The sequence below is a fragment of the Calidris pugnax genome, unplaced genomic scaffold (genome assembly GCF_001431845.1).
Source record: "Calidris pugnax isolate Ruff unplaced genomic scaffold, ASM143184v1 scaffold24, whole genome shotgun sequence".
Taxonomy (NCBI): domain Eukaryota; kingdom Metazoa; phylum Chordata; class Aves; order Charadriiformes; family Scolopacidae; genus Calidris; species Calidris pugnax.
Window position 1 is genome coordinate 15,263,530 of NW_015090922.1, and position 20,540 is coordinate 15,284,069.

A 20,540-nucleotide genomic window follows, 5' to 3' on the forward strand; every position below is an offset into this window, starting at 1 on the left:
CCGCCCCGTTCCTCTCGCGCAGGCGCCGGGGTGGCCATGTCTGCCGCCGTGGAGCGGAGGCTGGCCAGCTTCCGAGCCGCCCGTGGCAGCCCCGCTGTATCGCCGCGTTCCGCCGAGCCGCCAGGAAAGGCCGCGGCTCCTCAGGCCGCCGAGGGACAGCAGGCCGCCGGCCCGAGCGGCAGCGCTGAGGTGAGTGCCGAGGTGGGGAGGCGGGGCGGAGGCGGGCGCGTGGCGGCCGGTCCGTGCGTTGAACGCCACGTCTCGCTGCTGCCTCCACAGGCCCGTCCCGGCGGAGCGGCGGCGGCTCCGGCTCCGGTGTGGGCGCGCCCGCTGCTGCTGAAGGTGCTGCTGTGGGCGGTGCTGCTGGCCCTGTTCGCGGAGCTGGAGCTGGGGCTGCCCTACTTCGTCCTCTCCCTGCTCTACTGGATGTACGCCGGCACCCGCGGCCCCGCCGAGAGGCGGCGGGGAGAGCTCAGCGCCTACTCCGTCTTCAACCCCGGCTGCACCGCCATAGCTGGGACGCTGACGGCCGAGCAGCTGGAGCGGGAGCTGTATTACCGGCCCGCCGCAGGGAGGTAGCCACCGGCCCGGCCACGGCCACCGCCTCCACACTACGGACCCGAGGAAGGGCTGGGGGAGGAGGAGGAGGAGGGAAAGGGGGTTATTTCTGTGCCAAACGCCGTTCGCGCCTTACTCCGGGCCCGGTTTCCACGGGCACGGTCCGGTCCTGATTAAAGCCGTAGCAACGCGAGCGCTGTGGTCTCGGTCTCCTTTCCTGGGGGGCCGGGCAGCAAACCCCCCGGCAGGCCGGAGCAGCGGGGAGCGGTACACGGCCTGTCCGCAGCGGTAGGTGCCAGCTTGTCGGCTGGTGAATGGCCGCTGCTGCTGCGGGCCTTTGCCACGGGTGAGGGGACGGCCGGTGTCTGAGGACACGTGCTTTTCCTCCCAGCGCTGGCTGGGCTCCTCTCACCGAAGAAAAGACACGAAGCGTTATCTGTATACCTGAAATAGGCCGCTGCTACTCTTTGCGTTCATGTGTTTCTTCTAGCCCAGGCAGCCAGTTTTGATGCCCGCTTCCTGTTGGCTTCATATTGCAGCTTTCAGAGTTTGCAGCGTAAGCAAAAAAAAATTGTTATTATTCCTGGCAGGTAATACACATTGTGCTTTAACCATCATTTTGACAAAATTTTAGGGTGAGTGACATGGAAATACAAGAGGCCTTCAGGCAGAAGGGGATTTGCCTTGTCATTGGGCTCAGTCCTTTTAGCACAGCACAGCTGGTGATGCATCTTGCCATCATCCCACAGACTGTCAGGTGTACTTCTTGTACTGGTATTTTTAATCTAGAGATCATTGAATTAAAACAAACTATTAATACTAAATCATAGTGAAGAACAGCTGGCTGGGCAAGTGAAGTGGCCTTTATTGAATTTAATCGGACTGGAAAGAGAATAGTAGATTAAAGCACAAATAATATGTTTAAAACTGCTAGGCATCTCTCAGTAGCTCTCCACAGCTCGCTCTTAGCTTCTAGTACTGGTCTCTTCTAAAAATTTCAAATGCCAAGCACAGAATTTTTGGATTTGTGTGTATTCCACCATCCTCTGGTAAAAACCCATCAGAGTTCTCACTATTCTTACAGCTTCCTTCTGACTCATTTATACAAAGAATTTGCTGCATTTTGGTTTTGCTTAACATAGACTCTGCAGGTTCAAAGGCCTTTTTGTAGTATATTTGCATAGAGTTGCAAATACAAAGCTATGTTTCTTTGGGAGAACCATGAACTGTGAGTCCTTCCATTCTTAGAAAGTGTTCTAATTACAGAGTAAGGAGGAGTCAGGTAATACTTAAAATAAAATACACCGGTAAGTAACAGAACTTTGTGAGTGGAAACTTTATTCACAAGGATAAAAATAAACATAACTGTAACGTTTATGGGGAGTTGATAATCTGACATCTTGTACAGTTAGACTCTGTGGGTGTTCTTTAAAACAAGGAAATACATGCAAATAAATATTAAATATAAGGTAACATCCATGAAATTATAAAACTTTATAGCAGCAATGCTGGAAATGAAGTTTTCACCTGTTACATTATGTCCAGGTGAATTTACAGACTCTTCTATTTAATGCTTCATGAAACAATTTACCACAATAAGTGAGCATGAAGCTGAAAGGCACAAGAAATAAAAAAATCACACAGTTCGTCTGTTCCAGTGCTTTGTGTTGCTTTGCTTATTTCATGCTACTCAAATAAATGTACATTATAAATTCAACAAAGGCTTGTAAAAGGCTTTACTGAAGTAGATAAAGTATGATGGAGAAATTGGAGTTTAGGCCTTGCTGAAGGTATTTCTCAAACTATACAATTACTGTTATTCTGCTTGGAGGCAATTACTTTCACCAAGCTGTTCCCTCAGTACTTAGAGGGGATTTACAAAGGTTTGAAGGAGTGAGAGCTTAATCAGCAAGGGAAAAAATTAATAAATTCCACCACAACCCTGTGCTTGGCTAAGATTTCACTTTGTCATCTAATTTTTCTCTTGGATTTTAGCAAGGCAGAAGTTACCAAGGTAAGTTTGACATCTGGTGCTGGAGCTATTCTTGTGGGCCCAAAGCCCTCAGTTCTTAAGTGGCTAGCAGGGGCAAAAAGAGCCTAGTAACTCAAAAGCGTATCACGCTCTCGCAAGAATCTTGTGACAGCAACTAAGTACAGGTTTATGACTATATGTGTAAATACTTGTTATTCCTATGTCTGTCCTCTTTCATTTGTTACGTATACTTTTTCCAGCATAACGGTGAGTTAAAACATCTCTGTAACTTCCTATTGTCATAGCAAAACTATCATCTTGCTAACACTGCACAAAAACTTTTTGTTTCCAGGTTTGCTCACAACTAAGCAGGGCCCTGGAAAACTAGCACCCTCTCTTGAATATTCACAAGTGCAGTTATTCCCTCCAATGTGCATTATCGTACAGCTGTAAATTTCATCTGTCCTTATGCTGCCTGTTCACCTGCCAGTGACTAACTTTATCAGTCTTTTCCTATTCAAAGCACTTAAGGGTAGATTTTGACTGGTAACATCAAGCTCTCTACGTACAGGAAGTTAATTAAGCTGCGGGACAGCTGTTGACATACGCATGTAATAGTCAGGTATTGTATTAATGGTCACACAACATAGAAGCTAGTTATTAAATTTACAGAAGAACCTGAGGTGCTTCTTCCAAGGTCAGCTCTGCGACTGATGTTAGGAAGGGGTGGCCTGGAAATGGCCCGCGTAGAAGCCAGCACGCTAAATGGATGTAAGCCGGCCTGAGAACTGTGGTGGATTTCTGCAAACATGTCTGACTTCCCCCCCTGGAGCTCAATTAAAGGCATTATAGCAGAAGAAGGTAACCCATCCTCTCTAATTCAATTCTCACCTGATGACTGTAAAACTAATCCACCCTGTTGGCAATTTGGATTCTAATACAATGATTAAATAATGCCATGCAAAGCAATCTAGCTTCAGGCAGGAAAGATGCTGAATTTAATCCCAGAATATCCAGCCCACTTTCTTGACAATGGGGGGTCTGAATGCAAGTTTAAAGAGAGACTTGAAATAGGTTTTCTTTTTTTTTTTTTTTTTTTTTTTTTTTTTTTTTTTCTTTTTGTATTTTTATTTTTTCTTTTTTTTTTTTCCTCTCTAAGTAGTCTTAACTGCTGTGCCATGAAGTTACTACAAGGTGGCTACGGACAGGGATATTCTCAGAGCTAGTCTTTGGCACCTTGCCTCTGTATTGTAAAGGGAGGCGGCTAACAGCTGAGTAAAGCTTGTTATTAAGTGATGCAATGGATCATGTCCTGCTCGTAAAGGTACCTCTCTGTTCTTCCCCAGCAACAAGTCGGGGAGGCTAGCAGATAATTAGCAGTGTGGCCCCATTCACTGCAAGAGCCCTGGCAGTTTTAAATGGACAGAGAAAAAGCGTGTTGAGTTTGGGACGGTGTTTTGGTGGTTTTGGGGAGTGTGTGTGCGGGGGTTTAATCCCGCTGAGGGCAGGCAGGTGGAGGAGGAGGAAGGGGGAGGCCCATCCCGAGGTGGGGGCCGGGAGCTGTCCGCCGTGCTGAACCCGCGCCTGCTGCCTTCCCACCGCCCTGAGGGCAGCAGCTTGCGGGCACCTCCTGTCTGGAGAACACGCCCAAGGCTGGAGGAGAAACAAAGGCAAGCTCACGCTGCGACCTACCACATCATCTCCAAATAGGTGAGGGCTGGTAAGACCAGCTGTGGCCAACAAGCTGACGTCTGTGTGTTTGCGCCCACAAGCAGCAGAGCATAGCTCAGGAAGAAAAGTGCCCTCTTGAAGTGGCTCAAGTCATCATCCTGTCCCTGTTAACACCTGTGTGCCAGAGGCAGAGCAACACATGAAAACAGAAGGGCTGTGCAATCGTGGGATATTTCCATCCGTGTCAATAGAGCTAACATGCACCTGTTAATAGCAGAAGAGGCCCCTACCAGATGCTGGTTTTGGTTTTGTGTTTTTTTTTTCAAGTGAAGCTTAAAAAGAGCATTCAGAAATGCACGCCACACTATCTGCTGTATTGACAGACTTTCAGGATGCTGTTCTTCACCTACCCCGAAAACAGGTAAGCACAGTTTCAACTTTAGCTGTTGAAAACTCTTACTACAAAACTGATTCTTTCCTAAAACACAAGTTGAGTCTCACTAAGTTCTTTATTTCTAAAACTGGTGATAGCACCTTACCCTATCCCCATAAAATCCTAAATGTATTTTTTGGCAATAATCATATTCTGTATCCTTGTAATTTAATCAGTTGATCACTCAGCTCGCCCACTCAACAGTAATAAGCCATTGACCCTGTGATTTCAGACTGGATCAATGCTATGCTTAAGTTTTGGACACCTGGAGGCCTTGTGTGCAAATGGGAAGAAACTCTTTTAACTTACTTTAGATGTGATAAATTTTTCCTCTGATGCGTTGATTACATTAGCAGATTGCTTTCCCTAGAAACCTTTGTCCAATAGCCTGCAGGCAATGAGCAGCATATGCTTAAGTTTCTTGCTGGAGATGGCATACTTAAGCCACTTGCTTGGGTATTTAAGGATTTTCAGGTATATTATACAGTTCATTGTTCTCAGTCCGATTCACCTGCAGAAACCTTAGCTGAATGTGGCCTGACAAGTGGCAGCGTAGACACTACTGCCTACTGTGCCTCCACTACTGATGCTGTTGGCTGGACACTTCAGAGGTTTCATACTGCTGTCTCTCTGGACATACAAATGTTCCAATCTCCAGCGCTCCCAGCTTTTCCGAAACTCCATCTGCACCTAACAGAAGCAAAGAAGGAAACAAAAGTAATGAGTGTAGAACTAATCAGATTTTTAAATGACTCCACTAGAAAAGAGCAAGGAAAAATAAAGATACTAAACTACTGAGAAAAGCTGGCAATGCTTTAAACCTGCAATATTATTGCCTCAAATTATCCAATTATCTCATTAGTCCATTGTAGGATATTCTATGTTTAAAATAATGGTAGCATTCACTTTTACTTGTAGAGATAAAACTCTTCTATGCACCAGGAAATCTTATCTTCATTATTTTATTCTAAATTGTATTCAGCTGCAATACTGAATGTACTCTATGCCCTACCAGTGCTAACAATTAAGTTGATTTTGCTTATCACCCATGAAATGACTGAAAATACTGTCTTCCTGCTCAATACTGTCACCACAGGTATTCTTAAGGTTCCATTTTAACTTCTGGTTTGATTTAAACAGCATTTTGTCTTGGATTATTTTTGTTCTTTGAATATTTACATTTTTTTTTATTCCATACGAAAATTAAGATTTATTCAGAATTGAAAAACCAACAATTAAGCACACTGAACACTGTACTTTCCCCTCTCTTTTTAAATAATGATTACAATATCTTGTTCCAGATGATAGCTTTTTTTAAAGTTACAAAATATGCTCAACCAGCTGCATATTCTGGGTTAAAGTCTGTAGCCTTTGTACTCATTTGGAAATTTATCCAGGGTCTTGTAATTGCTGCACAATCAAGAACAGAATTTAGATCTTCCTGTTCCACTGGCAAAGTTCTTACCACTTGACTGAAGTAAGAACCTCCATTAGCTTTTAACCCATAAGGCAGAGGACATAAAATTGAACCTTTTTTTACTCTATTTAGAAAAAGGCAGGAGGGCAAGTACAGTAATAAATTCATTATGATCTGTACTTCAGCCTGAAAATAAGTTCACTATAGGTGGGTCACTCAAGTGAGCCTTCTCTGGTGGCTCTTTTTGTTTCCCTTTAGGGTCTGGTACTGACCACCAAGAAACTAAATAGGTTGATGTCAGTTCCAGCGCAGGTCTGTCATCATACCCACGCTGCAGGAGACTTCCTAAGGAACTAGCTGCTGTACGTCTGTCTTATTTGCTTGTTCATTGTGAAATAGTGAATCTGGGAGACAGCCCTAAAAAAGCCTTACAGAACCACTTGTCTTCCCTTGCTGGTTACCTCTAGCAGTGCTTGTCAGCTCTGGGCTACAGCCCTTGCACTGAATGCTGTCCTGGTGGGAACCAGCTGCATCTCTGCATTTGTGACAACGGGATCTGTTCCTCCAGTATCACAACCAAATGGGACAGAGGAAAAGATAGAAGCTTGTATTTTACAATGATAACTGTGGGTTGTTGTGCCAAAAGCTGTACAAAGACACTAGAAAATGGCAGTGTGTCTGGAATAGCTTGGCATAGAAGAATGAGGGAGAACAGCCTGATAAAGACAGAAAAGGAAACCATGAAATGCAAGGACCATACTGTCTGCAGAAGAATTGATCATATTATCACCCCAGTATTTGGTACCTTTTGTGGGCATGGAAAACAGCTAGTTTAATAGGCAGCACTGGGAAAAAGCAGTTTTAGACATTTACAGGCAGATTTTGAAAGAAAGCATGAACATACTTAATGACAGAATAAGTCAACGAGCAGTAGAAATGGGTATCTTAGAATCGGTCAAAGGGAGGAAATGAGTCTTCAATCTGGCAGGACATGACAGGCTGTATCCTAGAGCTATGATACAAATAGCCTGCAAGATTAAGATGAAGTGAATGGGAAGACCTGAATGAAAGACTATCAGAGATGATGTTTTAGGAATGGATCTGAATCACAGAATATTATTTTCCTCTCCAGAGGTTAGGAAAAAGGTAAAGAGCAGCTCTGCTGTCCATGTTGAATTGAGATTTTGCCTAGGTGCCCAGTGACGAGTGGCATTCCTCAGGGATTGATACTAGGACTGGTGCTGATTAACATCTTTGTAGGATACGTGGACAGTGGGATTGACTGCCCACTCAGCAAGTTTGCCAATAACACCAAGCTGTGTGGTGCAGTTGACACGCTGGAGGGAGGGGATGCCTTCCACCTTAAAAGACTTTGTCTTGACTCCAGGACTTCGGATTTTTTTTTAATTACTGCCCAATCTTCCTTCTTTTAAAGGAAAGAGGCAACAAGGAAAAACAAGGCTAGAATGAAACCTTAATCAGCTTACACTAATATTGGTGGAAAGCAGCATAATTTCTGGTTGCAATATTTCTTATAGAAAGCATCACTAACTGCAGAAAGCCTGATCATACCAAGCCCAGCTTATTTTTCAGAGAACATTGGTGGTAACAGGCAATCTGATGAGACCCTGCCATTTGCTTCTGAGCAATATCAGAGGAAATCCAGAATCCTTCAGGTGAAATATGACTAAATAGGAACATATTTTAATGTTCTTCCATAAGTAGATACTACAAAAGGACATTAATATCACTTGTAGCTTCATTTCTACTTTTAATCTGGCACCAGGACTTGCGAAAAACTTTTCATGCTGTATGGTTAAGGAAAAAGAAAAAGAAAAGGCGTCAGCAAGTGTCCCAGACAAAAATAAAAATATAGACCATATAGCAAACAAGGATAGGCTTCAGGCACATATAGTTTGTCAGAAGAAAAACAGTTTGAAAACCAAAAATTTCACATATCATTTAGGAAAGAAACAGAAAAGACTTGACCTAATCAAATTCTTCACATGGATTTATTTTATGGATGCTGATGACGGCTTGACAAAATCTTTCTCCCTCCTTTTAACAAGATTTGGATGGAACAAGCAAAATAATTCATTCTATATTGTCTGTTGGCTCTCTGTGAAGCTGAGCACATTGTGGTTAGATTTTAGGAATTACATTAAGAAAGCAAGAGAACTATAGCTACAAAGAGATTTGGAGGACCCCTTAGAAATAGGCTACTTCACAGTAAGTTTCCTCAAATAAAACAAACCTACTGTTTTCAGCATATTAATAAGGTTTGGGCTACGATGTAACTTTGCCCTTGTATTACATGGGGGAAACTAATGGGTATTACTCACGAGAGGCCTGGCTGCAGCTGCACAGGGGATGTATGAACAAAGGCCAAAGCGAATCAGAAGAACTACATGATGCACCAGCAGACAGTGCTGCATTTCAGACCTGTAAAGCTGTACAAGTGATTTGAAACAAATATTCTCTTAAGCGAAGCCTGCTGCTACACACCTCTGACTTTCGTAAGCAGTACGATTAACATGTTCACTGAAACAAAATCTTACCCACAAGCTACAAAAGTGAACAGTCTCCTGCAGGGCTTAATTCAGGATGCCTGCTGCTTTTCTGTTGACTCCAGCATGGCCATAATGACACAAGTAGAACATTTTTCCATTGATTCCAATTCCTTGATGAGGCCTATCTCTCAATAGGTGATCTTGAATTACTATGTAATGATTTAGCTTGAGTGTAAAACACATTGGTGTGCATTAAGCCTAATAATGTGATGCCAAATTAGTTTGATTTCCTGGCAAACATGTTTGCTGAATGAATGAATAATAACAATCACTTCGAAAGTAACATGAGAGATTCCTGCAATACAGAAACAGAACAATACTCTTTCCCCCAGCAGGGCTGGGATTCAGCAGAAGCCATGAAAGGTGCTATTTGCAGTCAATTAACTCAAAACTCTGGCTACAGTTTTTCTGGGTCTGTGGAAGACCTCATCACTCCATGAAGTTCAGTTTGAATGAGAGTGCAATGATGCCTTCAAGTAGCTGGACCACAGGAAAACCAAACAAATGCAAACTATATGGGCATTAGCCAAGAGGACTCCCCAGCCTTACCAGCCAGCTGAGCTGAGTTCTCAGAATAACACAGGCTCTACCCCAACAGTCAGCAAAAGAAGCAAATAAGAAGCATTATAAGACAGATTAAGAAGAGCAGCTATAATTCTTAATAAAAGAAAAGCTCCAGCAGTGCAAACTATACAATTGAGAGCAAGACAACTTGCAAGATTTCACATCTACAAGTAGTGGCCCTAAATTATACTGCCTGAATTCCTTCCAACAACATTTGTCTGAGGAGTTATCCTGTGTAGCTGTACAGAGGAGGCTCTGTAAAAAAAAGTAAAAGCCCTGAACAAGGAAAATTTAGCAGTTCAAGACCATTTTCAATTTCCTTTTCCTACAGTGGATGTTGATAAGGCAAATTGGAACACTAGTGTCTTTCTTACCTCGTTATTGATGAAACAGTAGAGAATTGCAACCATCAGCCCCTGAAATCAACAAAAAACAGAAGAGCAATGAGCAGAGCAGAGCAATTTCCCTGCTTTGCCAAACAAAAGGGCTAGTGGCTCCACACTGGCATGGTCCCATGGTGAGAGAAAACAAAGATGGACACAACCTGTCGTCCCCAACAGCTCTGATGGCAGAGGAGAGGTTTGACCAAACTATGTCTCAAAGCACACGATCTTAGGGAAAAGGAATTACTGGTTTGTTTTTTGTTTTGTTTTGTTTTTTTTTTATCCTGTTATTTCTAAAGATTTCTTTCCCCTTACCCGGTTTCTTGTTATAAACACTTTGTAAGTGAACAATTCACAGTGATTGTAAATAGAGCTCCTTGATAAACAGGGAATGTGTGGTTGAGCAGGGAAACTAGAAGAATAATAATTCCCTTAGACAAGGACTCTTCTGAAATGGCCTTACCTAAGGCAACAGCTAAATAAAAATCACAGTAAACCTACATCCTTCCCCACATGCAGTTACAGCTGTAGACAGCTACTTCTCACAGTACAGATTTTCCAAGGAGTATCAAAAATACTAGAGAAAGCACAGTATTTGCTTTCAGCAATATCATTATACAATTACAGGAAATCACAGGCAATTTCATTATTGCCTTGAGATGTCCCATAGGAAGTAGATATTAATACATGGATAGGAATACCAGATAACTGTGGTAAATTTAAGGCATTGAAAATAAGAGTATGTAACACTAACATCTAAACTGCCTATTAAAAATTATTCCTCATACTCTCCCTTCCAATGACATAATCTTTTAATATCCAGTGCTAAATTGAGAAATATAAAGAACAGGGAACATGCAATGAAAGAGAGAGAAAGCAGGTCCCCAAACAGCAGTTAAAAAATATCTTATCCACATGGGCACAATGTGAGTGCTACCTGGAAAGAAGCAAAGGAGAGTTCAGTAAAAAGCTTCACAAAGCGCAGCATCCCTCTGGCATGCTCATCAGTAATAAAGGCAAAGATGACCTCATGGGTGCCCAGCAGCGGGATCAGAGTCAACGTAGACTTGGCCAGCCTAAGATCACAAAGAAAGAAAAAAAAAGCACCAGTGCTACTGAGTAGATCACTGTTCATCCCAATGGTCACTTGGAGTCACTATTTCTGCATTTTGCTTCTGAGACACTGCCAACTTTGGTAAGTCACTCTACCACTTTATGTCGCAGGGTCCTCCTCCAGAGGCTGCAGAAGAAAAAAAAAATCCTTAAATGACATTAGTAGGTTTCAATACATTTTAACTGCCCCGGCCACCTGCTGCAGACCACCTCCTGCTGTGAGCAAAGCTCTGTATTTAACTGCTGGCTGCATTTCACCTGGAAAATCTTCTTCCAAACTCAGGACCAGGTCATGTGCTTTCTTAACTTGAGATGTCTTCTGGTGTATCCTTTTCCCAATCTGTTAAGTGGGAAAGATGAACAAAACCTACCTTGCTGATGGCCTGAAAAAAAATTTATCTGTCAATGAACTGGAATCATTTAAAAATATCTTGGCAGAGGGAGGAGTACTTGCTATTCCTTTCCACCTCTGTGCTGTGTTAAATCTTCAAAACATTGTAACTAACTGTAACTGCAGAACACTTTGTAAAAGCAGTTAAACTGTCTTAAAGTGAGTGATGACTCCATGATTTAAACAGCAAGTTCAAAGACTTGTTCAAACAGCTAGCAAAGAAAAAAGACAAACCAACCTGAAATAAAACATTTTTCACCAGTGAGAGCAATGCTCAGGGATACAACCACAGGAAAATGTTCACAAGAATGGTCCTTAACTCTCTTTTGGTAGACATACATGCTAGTGACCCAACAGGATAATGAAAGATGCCCGAGTCTCACCTGGGAGTTTATAGGGCTATCAAACATCTCACAACAACCGGTCTTGAGACAATTCAGTAGATACAAAAATCACTCAACTAGCAGGGCTGTCAGTATTTAGTAGATCTTGTGTGCCCTAGGGCTGCTGGCTGCTATTCTGAATCATGTAATCATTTAGGTTGGAAGGTACCTCTGAAAGTCTCTGGTCCAACTCCAGTTCACAGCAGGTTACTCAGGGCTGTGTCCAGCCAAGTTTTGAATACCTCCAAGGTCCTCCACAGCCCTCTGGGCCTCTCTTCCAGTGTCAAACCATTCTCACTGTGATTTTTTTTTTTTTTCACTTCTGACATACAATTGGAATTTCTCTTGCCTTTCATTGTGCACCTCTGAAAATACTCCAGCTCCGTCTTCTGTATAAGCACCATTAGGTAGCTGAAGACTGCAACTGAATCCTTGCTTAGTCTTCTGTTCTCCAGACTGAATGAACTCAGTTTTCAGCACCTCCTTCTATGTCACCTGGTCCAGGCCCTGAACTAGCTTGGTGCAAAACTGATGCAAGTCCCATGGGGTTGTGGGGGGAGGACACAACTTCTGTCTTGTACTGGGGAGCTTCAACCCGGATACCAGAAACAGTGTCACAAGTGCTGAATGGAGGGGATCAGTCACTTCCCTTGACCTTCTGGCTAGGCTCTTGCTAGTGCAGCCCAGTATGCAGTCAGCCTGCACTGTCACAAGGGCACACTGCTGAATCATTTTCAACCTGTTGTTCTGCAGCATCTTTGGGTCTTCTGTAAAGTTGCCTTCTACCCAGCCAGTGCCCATCCTGTACTGCTGCATGGGGTTATTACCTACCAAGTGCAAGTCTCCTCATCCACCAGCCTGCCAATGTCCTTGGTACACAAGGACCAAGGGATGGTGAATCAAAGAAACTATTGAAATTAAACAGTTTACACAGACGGACAAGAAGAAATGCAGAAGTCTAGTGGACCCAGGCAGATTGCTGCATTGGTGGGTAGGGGGCTTGTTTAAACGAGCAGCTTACCAGCTAGTCTTGTAACGGAGGCTCTGCTCCACCACCGCTTGCCTGAGACAGAGGTAGAATCATAGAATCACAGAATGATATGGGGTTGGAAGGGACCTCTGGAGATCATCTAGTCCAACTCCCCTGCCAAAGCAGGTCCACCTACAGCAGGCTGCACAGGAACTTGTCCAGGTGGGTTTTCAATGTCTCCAGAGACGGAGACTATACCCCCTCTCTGGGCAGCCTGTTCCAGTGTTCTGCCACCCTCAAAATAAAGAAGTTCCTCCACATATTTTGATGGAACTTCTTATGATCTAGTTTCTGCCCATTACCTCTTGTCCTATCACTGGGCACCACTGAAAAAAGACTGGCCCCATCCTCTTGACACCCAACCTTTAAGTATTTATAGGCTTTGATCAGATCCCCCCCTCAGTCTTCTCTTCTCCAAATTAAAAAGACCCAAGTCCCTCAGCCTTTCCTCATAAGAGAGATGTTCTAGGCTCATAATCATCTTTGTAGCCTTCTTTTGTACCCTCTCCAGCAGTACAGCAAACCTCCAGGTTATTTAATGAATGTTAGTTGTCCTAGATGGGATATTTGGAGAGCTCTGTATTAAACAGGAAGCCATGTAAAATCCTATGAGAAGGCTTCCTGGGTAATTAAGAAAATCCTAAAGAAAATCCTATCCCTGAGCAAGGGGAGAAGTCTCTTCCCCAGCCCTTCCACAAAGCAAAGGGATTTGCTGCCATCAGTATGTGAGCTCTCTTTTCATCAACTGAATGGGGAACAGGAGAGAGGTAGAGGACAGACTAGTCTGAGGGCAAAACAACTTTTCTTCTTTCTATACACAAACGTATCTAAACTAGTCACTTTCTAGGACATCTAGACCAGTTCTTGTTTAAAAGACCCAAAATATTTTCCAGTTTTTCAAGCAGAAAAAAAAAAAAAAGAAGAAAAAAAAGAAGAAAAAATGGAAAGAAAATCTGATTCAGAAATCTCTGGCTACTGGTCTGGTTATCATCAGAGGCACACCAATGAACTGTACTCTTCTGGGTAAAAGACTTCCCCAAAGTTTCTGGCTATAACCACCAATCTCCAGAATAACCACCTAGACTGCAGTCTTTCTCAGTGAAGAAGGCTCTCTTGATAGGTAAATCCTTTCCTGACAAAACCTTTCTGTTTACACAGCAGATTCTTGAACATTAAGAAATGAATGAATGTGCACCTCTGAGAAATGGCTCAGCTGCATCAAACCTTCCTGCTGCTTGCTGAAGTCATGAGGGAAAGGCTTTCTCCCTTGATGGGGTAAATTTACATTCAGATTTTTAAATGGCTTCAAGCTGTCAGAGCTGGAAAATACCCCCGTTTCCACCCCAGCAAATTTTACCCTGGCAAATAAAGGTCACATATATTCAAAATGACAGTAGGTATGAAAGCAAAGCCTACACCTCACTAAAAGAAGTCATTTTCTCTGCTTTGAGCTCTAAACAGAAATTAGGATTTCAAAAATTTCTTATGAGGTAAAGAAAGCAGGTAACATTCAAGGCAACTCCATGCCCTGATGAGAATACACCAAAATACATGCTGTGTGTAGCTTAGAAAACTGCAGCAGTGAAATACTCAACTTCAGACTAGCTAAGTCAACCATCAGGAGCAGTCTGGCTATCACAGCATGGAGGCTCCCCACTGCTTAGTTCACCCTATTGCTAACTTTTTATTTCTACATTATTTTTCAGTCTGCAGTACAGAAATATTCTCCAAGATGAAGAAATGAAAGATGTGACCATGAATCTTAGCACGGTGATTAAATAGCAGGAATAATACACACACAGGCAGGGTGAAGCCTGCAAAATAAAAATTGAACACTTATGTGATATATCTGACATCTCTCTTGAAACATCATATCTATTCAAGATTGAAAGTTTGTCCCAGTAACAACCGGGAAGAAGAAAAAGGAGCAATATACAAAATGACCCCCACCTTGATCTTCATTGAAGTTAAAGTGTTTATTTCTAACATTCATGGTTTTTTCAAATTAGGTGAAGTACTTGCATATGCTGCAAGTATTTAAAAAATGTCTGCTTAATTAATATTCATCCAGTATTATGGAAGACTATAAAGAGATGAGCTCAGAAAGACTATAACCCAGGTATAACACCTGTCCTGGCTTCACCAGGAGGCTTCTCTGGGGAACGATTGTCCAAGCAGTCATACCAATGTGTGACACCACACCTGTGCACTACCCAAGGCCTGTGATCTTTAACCACCTTTGGCAATCCACTCCTTTTCATGTACATCCTTGTCTACTTCCATTTTGAGAGGCACAGAAAGTGTCAGACCACTAAATGACATACCTGCATTTTATGTCAGTTTTGCACATCAAATTAGCCTGTAGTTTGGAGATGATGATGCATATAACTCTGATAAAGATCAGGAAATTTACCTGGAAAAATGAAAGATGGATTTATGTCATCACCAAGAAACACACATGCATAAGGGTTCACAAAAGCTAGTTGGTGTATGTAGGTCCCTCTGCATCCTGCTACTCTGCAGCTGCATAATTTGCCATGGAATTCAAATCCTTGCTAAAGAATTGTGCTCTAAATACATCCTCTGTGAATGCACAAGTAATTTCTGAAAACGCAGGCAGTTTATTAAACAAAGTATGGGATCTTACCTGTATCTCTGGGGAGTGAGACACAGTAAAGGTGTGGGCTGTCCCATTTGCCTTGACCTGGAGGTCCACCACAACGTGGCTGCAGAACACTGCATTTCTCCACAATGCCACATAGTTTCCTGCTCTTTTGTAGCCCAGCACCTGGAATATTATCTTCTGCCTCCCTGTACTACCTGTCACAGCTTTCCCTGCACCGGGGAGTTAACAGGATTGCTGCCGCATGCTGTGTTGTTGTCATCTACTGCCACTGCAACAGCACGTGCCCAAATTAAACAAATGAAACACTAGTCTGGAATTCCAGTGACAGAAACCAATTTGGTTTCATAAAATCACATTTCTGACTGAAAATGTCAATACCCTCAAAGGTTATTAGCCTTTGGACATACACAACAGCCATGTGCACGTTTGCTCTCTGCACTAGATCATGTCCTGTTCTCATGGAAATCTGCCAGCTTGCTGCACATGCCCCACACTTACCCCAATGGCGATGAGAATGGGTAGCCTGATGATCAGCCAGTAATTCATGTTATAGTTTCTGGTCCAGCAACTAGGCAGATGGCAAAAAGAGGGAGACAAGAAGAAAAAGTTTCAGTACATCACTAAAATCTCCCACTTTTCATTGTCACAGCAGTGCAGATGGAAAACAGTATTGAAGACTAGATACCAGGAAAGCACATCATGCTGACATGGAAACAGATGCAGTTGCTTCTTAGAAACGCTGAATGCTTTGTACTATTGCAGCTATCATAATTCAACTCAATACTACTCGACTGCCTTTCTTGCCCACTAATGGCCAGCTCTCCTTCACAATTTGCTATGAATTATTATAATATAATTGTGAAGATTTACTCCATTAAAACCAAGGTCAAATTTGTCATGTGGCTGAAAGAAGAAGGGCGGAAGCTGAGTCAGACCTTTCCTGAATGGTTTCTACCTTCCTCTTTCTGCATTATTTTTTATTACTCTTCAGTCTCCAATGTCATGTCATCTTATTACTTAACTGTTTGTCAGTTTTCTCGTATCAATATTTATACCTGTCATCTATTTTATTTTTCCTTATTTTCAAAAAGACCTTCTAATTTCAACCAGGAGAAAGCAATTAAGGCAGCAAACTCCAGTTCCTTCAGTGTATACAGACAGGTTTCAGGCCCAAAGGGAGTTTTAAAAGTGACAAGCAAGTAAAATCCAAGACAGGAGCAATAGTTCCCAACTTTTGTTGGCAAGCTGAGCCCTCTGCCAAGTAAGTAACATGCCGCAGGCAATATAATACTTCATTCTCCACATAAGTCTCACTTCAGCTTTATAAATTCCTATGTCCTTGAGCAATATTGGAGAACAATCACAAGAAAAGTGATGGCTGAAAGCCACAGTTTGGGACCACTGGTTTGAAGTTAATTTTACCCTGCAGGGTTTGTACATCTAGTTCTTTTGGTCTCACCCTGGCCACAGCCAGCCACCCCTGACTGTAGGATGGGCCATGTGCGTGCACAATAGCCCAGGCACTGGGGCAGTGTTCACATGCCACTTCACTTGTTGCTGCAGTGACAACATTCTTAATATTTCTACGAAATGACTTTGTTAGTCTCCTGCCATATTGCTCAGCATTACTCAAAAGCAACAGTCATCAGGAAAGCCAGCAAGTTTCTGAGCTACACAGATTGTGAAACATAAACTATGAAAGAGCACTACAGAAAACACAGGTTCCTTCACAAAACAAGTTTCTCTTCATCTCCACATCTCATCTGCCAAAACATACATATACTCCTTTTTCCTTAAGGTTTCTTAAGAGGCCTATGAAATTTCAGCTTGGGTGATGCTGGCAGAGAGTAAGCCCTCCCAACCTTGTAATGCGACAGTCAGCTTGAGAGAAACCAGCAAACCATGCAGCACGTGGTAGGCACCCACACTACACCAACACATCCATGTGCATACACATACAAGAGAGGAAAGTGAAGCAGCTTGGCTGTGGCAACTCCATATTCCCTTGCAGGTACTGCAAGCCCAAGAAGGGCTCAGGATTTCATTTTTCCTCTCAGTTTCAGTTTAATAGGCATATAACAAGCACATTATTGCAACCAGCAGCTCCACAACCTATGATTCAATTGCATTTTAGATACTGGAGAAAAAAGCTGTACATATAGTGTTCAGTCAGCAGACCTGAGCTGGAATCTGAGTTACAGAAGAACTTAATTGGTACATGTGACTGGGAGCCTTCAAAATTAATTTTATTTGAAGCTCTCAAGACCGGTGGGATGATAGTTGGAAGTGGAGTTCTAATTTTCTGACTAGCTGCAGTGGAAGCACAGGCAATTTTTTAAGTTCCTGATAATGACAGAGGCTGAGAAATAATTCTTTACTTTAACTCTGCTACATTTCCATATGTATTAATTTGCTTCCTGTGGCACAGAACAGTTTTAGCTACTTTTAAATTTATACAAATATGTGCAATAAAACTGCCATTACAGCCCAATTACACTGTCACAATTATTAAAGTATCCAGAAAATAAAATTGATAGATCTGCATGATTTCTTGCCAATTTGTGCTTTCTGGGACTGCCACACTGATAAATTCAGCAACTTCTATTGTGTTTGGGATCTAGCCCTGCAGTTTATCCAGCATCATTCAGAAGATGCTTGGCAGCTCATAGCCTCAGAGCTGTGAATGGAGAATTGGTCCGGTGAAGCAAATGCTACTAGGAAGTTTCTGCCTTTGCTTACCAATATGGTATTCTTTTTCAAAAAACATTGAATTTTTACCTTGAAGAGGTAGAGCTGAATGGCTTAATTTTTTCAAAAGATTGAAAGATTGTAGGCTGGCTGTCTTGCTCCCATAATTAATTGCAGATCGAAACAAAGATGTATAAGCGTCAGCTCTTTAAGTACAGACTAATTAAGAAGCACAGCTTGCCTTTAATTGTATTCGCAATGTAGACACAGTCTTTTTCAATAGGTCACTTTTTAAAACAGCATCTGCTTTCTAAAGAAGTTTACACTTGCTAGTGTAAGGAAAGGAGGAGACAGTGCGCAAGTCTTGCAGGCTTCAGTCCTTCATTCAAATGGCTGTGTTCACAGGACTGCCTCAGATTCCCAGCCATGACCACATTTACTTCCAGTTATTCCTCATAGCCAGGGAAGCAGTTAAGTCACAAATGAAATTTACAGCTTGCTGCATGTCCACGGTGACAGCGCTATGGCAAACAGCATGAAAGATATCCCTGCCTGCTCCAGCAAATGCCCGCCCAAGGCACAGAAATCTTGCCTTTCAGAGAAGCTGCTGCACGTGGTTATTTATTGCTGTATTTTACAAATATTTATACAAGATCTAGAAAATTCAATAAGGTGCAAAATTGCCCCTTTTAAGGTCTGCTGAAGGCTGTGAGTGACAGTTTTCCTTAATAGAAAACATAAATCAGCTCTGAGCACTGCATAATGTAGAAGGCTCAGCATGAGCACTTTGAATACATTTTCTACATCAGTGGGAAGATATGCCCATGGAACGTCGCCTGTTCAGAGGCTGCATGTTCTCTACACCTATTCTGATAATTTCAATAAAACTTGCAATACATCACTATGGTCACGGTCTTGCTACAGAATATTATCAAGTCAATCTTGAAAAGGAAAGTCAGAAAATCCTAACATTGCTTAAGCCAGAAAAGGCAGCTTTGACCAAACTGGTTCAATACTTCAGTACTACAAAAGACACTGGGCGGGGGGGGGGGGAAAAGGCCAGTTCTTAATACTCATGAACACCAGAAAAAAAGTCTGGGGGTGGCTCTGACTGCATTGAATTTTCACGTTGCAGCATCTCTCCAGCAAGCATTGTGTTGGGGGGGTTGGAGGGAGGGGTGAGCAAAAATAAAGGACCCTCTACAAAAGTGCTGGCTGGGTTGTTTGGAAATTAAGTAAGAGGAAGACCCAATAAACAGTATGTTTAGAATAAAAAGGAAATAGCTTAAAGTTGTGAACGTTATCACAAAGAAAGCTACCCAAATATTTGCAGGCAATCACTGTCCCTGAGAAGCCACTTTCCTCACTTTTGTTTTTAAAAAAACCTATTTGGTATATAAAGCACACGCAATTTTTCAGAACAACCGCTATGGTAAAAGCAGACAAAAAGTATTTTGTGCTTTGCAGCAGTTTTATGCGTGGCATAGTTGACTCCAGCAAGACTAACGTAAGCAGACAGAGAATGCGCGTTTATTTTAAGAAGATCTAAATAATGGAAGCTTAAACAAGAGCAGGCAATCACATCTCTGCTGTTAGGCATAAGTGAACTGCTACAAATCGCAGGCAGAATTCTGTGGGAGGTTTCTGCCTTCCTCTGAAGCATAACTGAAAAGGCTATTGCCAAAGGCACAGTATCAGGAGCGGTCTTGGTTGGGTATGATGATTTCTACTGTTGATACACTAACTCCAGAAAAACAAAACATACCTTTCCTTGACCTGCAAAAGGATAGATTCATTCAGACATGCAGAAAATTCTGATCAGAACGAAACACATGCTCCTTTCTGAAATGTTATGCAAGACCTTCAGACAAAACAGAAGCAATTATGTGAGGTTTCAGCACATTGCCAAAGCAAACCACACCGAACAGAAAGCAAACAGTGACCTGCCGGTGCACACAGACAGCACAAATGAGATAGCTAGAAAAATCAGAACTAAACCAACCCCTCATCTTCATAAAGGTACTTGACAGTTCCCCAGAGGATAACAAACAGCATTGGCACACCTGGGAAGAGAGGAAACAAGGTTGACACTGACATCAAGAGACAGGGAAAAGCAGAGAGAAGGACAAACCCACCCTCTCTCCCCCCCCCTCAATGATGAGCAACATAATTAACTGGCGGCAGGGTTGCAGCTCCTACCCAGCGCAGATGGCTGTCAATGGTGGGAGGAGGAATCTAACCTGCAGGTAACTAATACACATAAGTCATTTCACCTGGGCCCCTGCTCCTAACAGGCATGAAAAACAAACAGACCATCACCCCCATACTCTGTATATACCAGCTTTTCCGTACAAAGTTTCACAGAGGGGGCCAAGACAACAAAATGTCTGGAAGCTCTGCTTGCCTCTATATTCACATTAGAGAGGAGTGTAGCGTGCTCTGACCCGAACCTTTGCACCCACATTTCTGCCTGTGGGTCAGCTACCCCACATTCAGGCAGCCCCAAGCTCAGCCTGTCTTCTGGCTCCAGGGCCGGAGCACACTCAGCCCCACGCAGCCCCGATGGCAAAGGGGACTGTGGGCACACAACATGCAGCCAGTGTGCTCAGGCCTCCCCCACAGAGAAGTCCCCAGTTTGGGCTCCGGTATTGGCATGGACTTGAGTGGCTGCAGCAAGGACATCAGATGCATCTGGTCTTGAGAAGAGGTTTGGTCCTACCGTTACCTGCCAGTGCATGTGT

General features: G+C 42.8%; 2 protein-coding genes across 2 annotated transcripts in view; one reads left to right on the forward strand and one right to left on the reverse strand.

Annotated features, from left to right (window-relative positions):
- The first annotated feature begins 17 nt into the window (after positions 1-17).
- SAYSD1 (SAYSVFN motif domain containing 1) lies at positions 18-2,204 on the forward strand. Its single transcript, XM_014950521.1, has 2 exons — positions 18-189; positions 280-2,204. The coding sequence occupies exons 1-2, from the start codon at positions 37-39 to the stop codon at positions 577-579; spliced, it is 453 nt and encodes a 150-aa protein (XP_014806007.1). The 5' UTR covers positions 18-36; the 3' UTR covers positions 580-2,204.
- Positions 2,205-3,688: 1,484 nt separating this feature from the next.
- GLP1R (glucagon like peptide 1 receptor) overlaps positions 3,689-20,540 on the reverse strand; it is an 88,539-nt gene continuing 71,687 nt past the window's right edge. The window contains exons 8-13 of the mRNA XM_014950573.1: positions 19,802-19,862; positions 15,610-15,679; positions 14,810-14,898; positions 10,506-10,644; positions 9,560-9,601; positions 3,689-5,324 (exon numbers count right to left, since the gene is read on the reverse strand). Coding sequence (XP_014806059.1) covers positions 5,157-5,324; positions 9,560-9,601; positions 10,506-10,644; positions 14,810-14,898; positions 15,610-15,679; positions 19,802-19,862 — 569 coding nt within the window. The 3' untranslated portion in view covers positions 3,689-5,156. The remainder of the gene's footprint in view (positions 5,325-9,559; positions 9,602-10,505; positions 10,645-14,809; positions 14,899-15,609; positions 15,680-19,801; positions 19,863-20,540) is intronic.

Coding starts and splice junctions, on each gene's coding strand:
- SAYSD1 (XM_014950521.1), top strand. CDS start 37: ATGTCTGCCGCCGTGGAGCGGAGGCTGGCCAGCTTCCGAGCCGCCCGT. Junction 190..279: donor GCCCGAGCGGCAGCGCTGAG/GTGAGTGCCGAG, acceptor CTGCCTCCACAG/GCCCGTCCCGGCGGAGCGGC.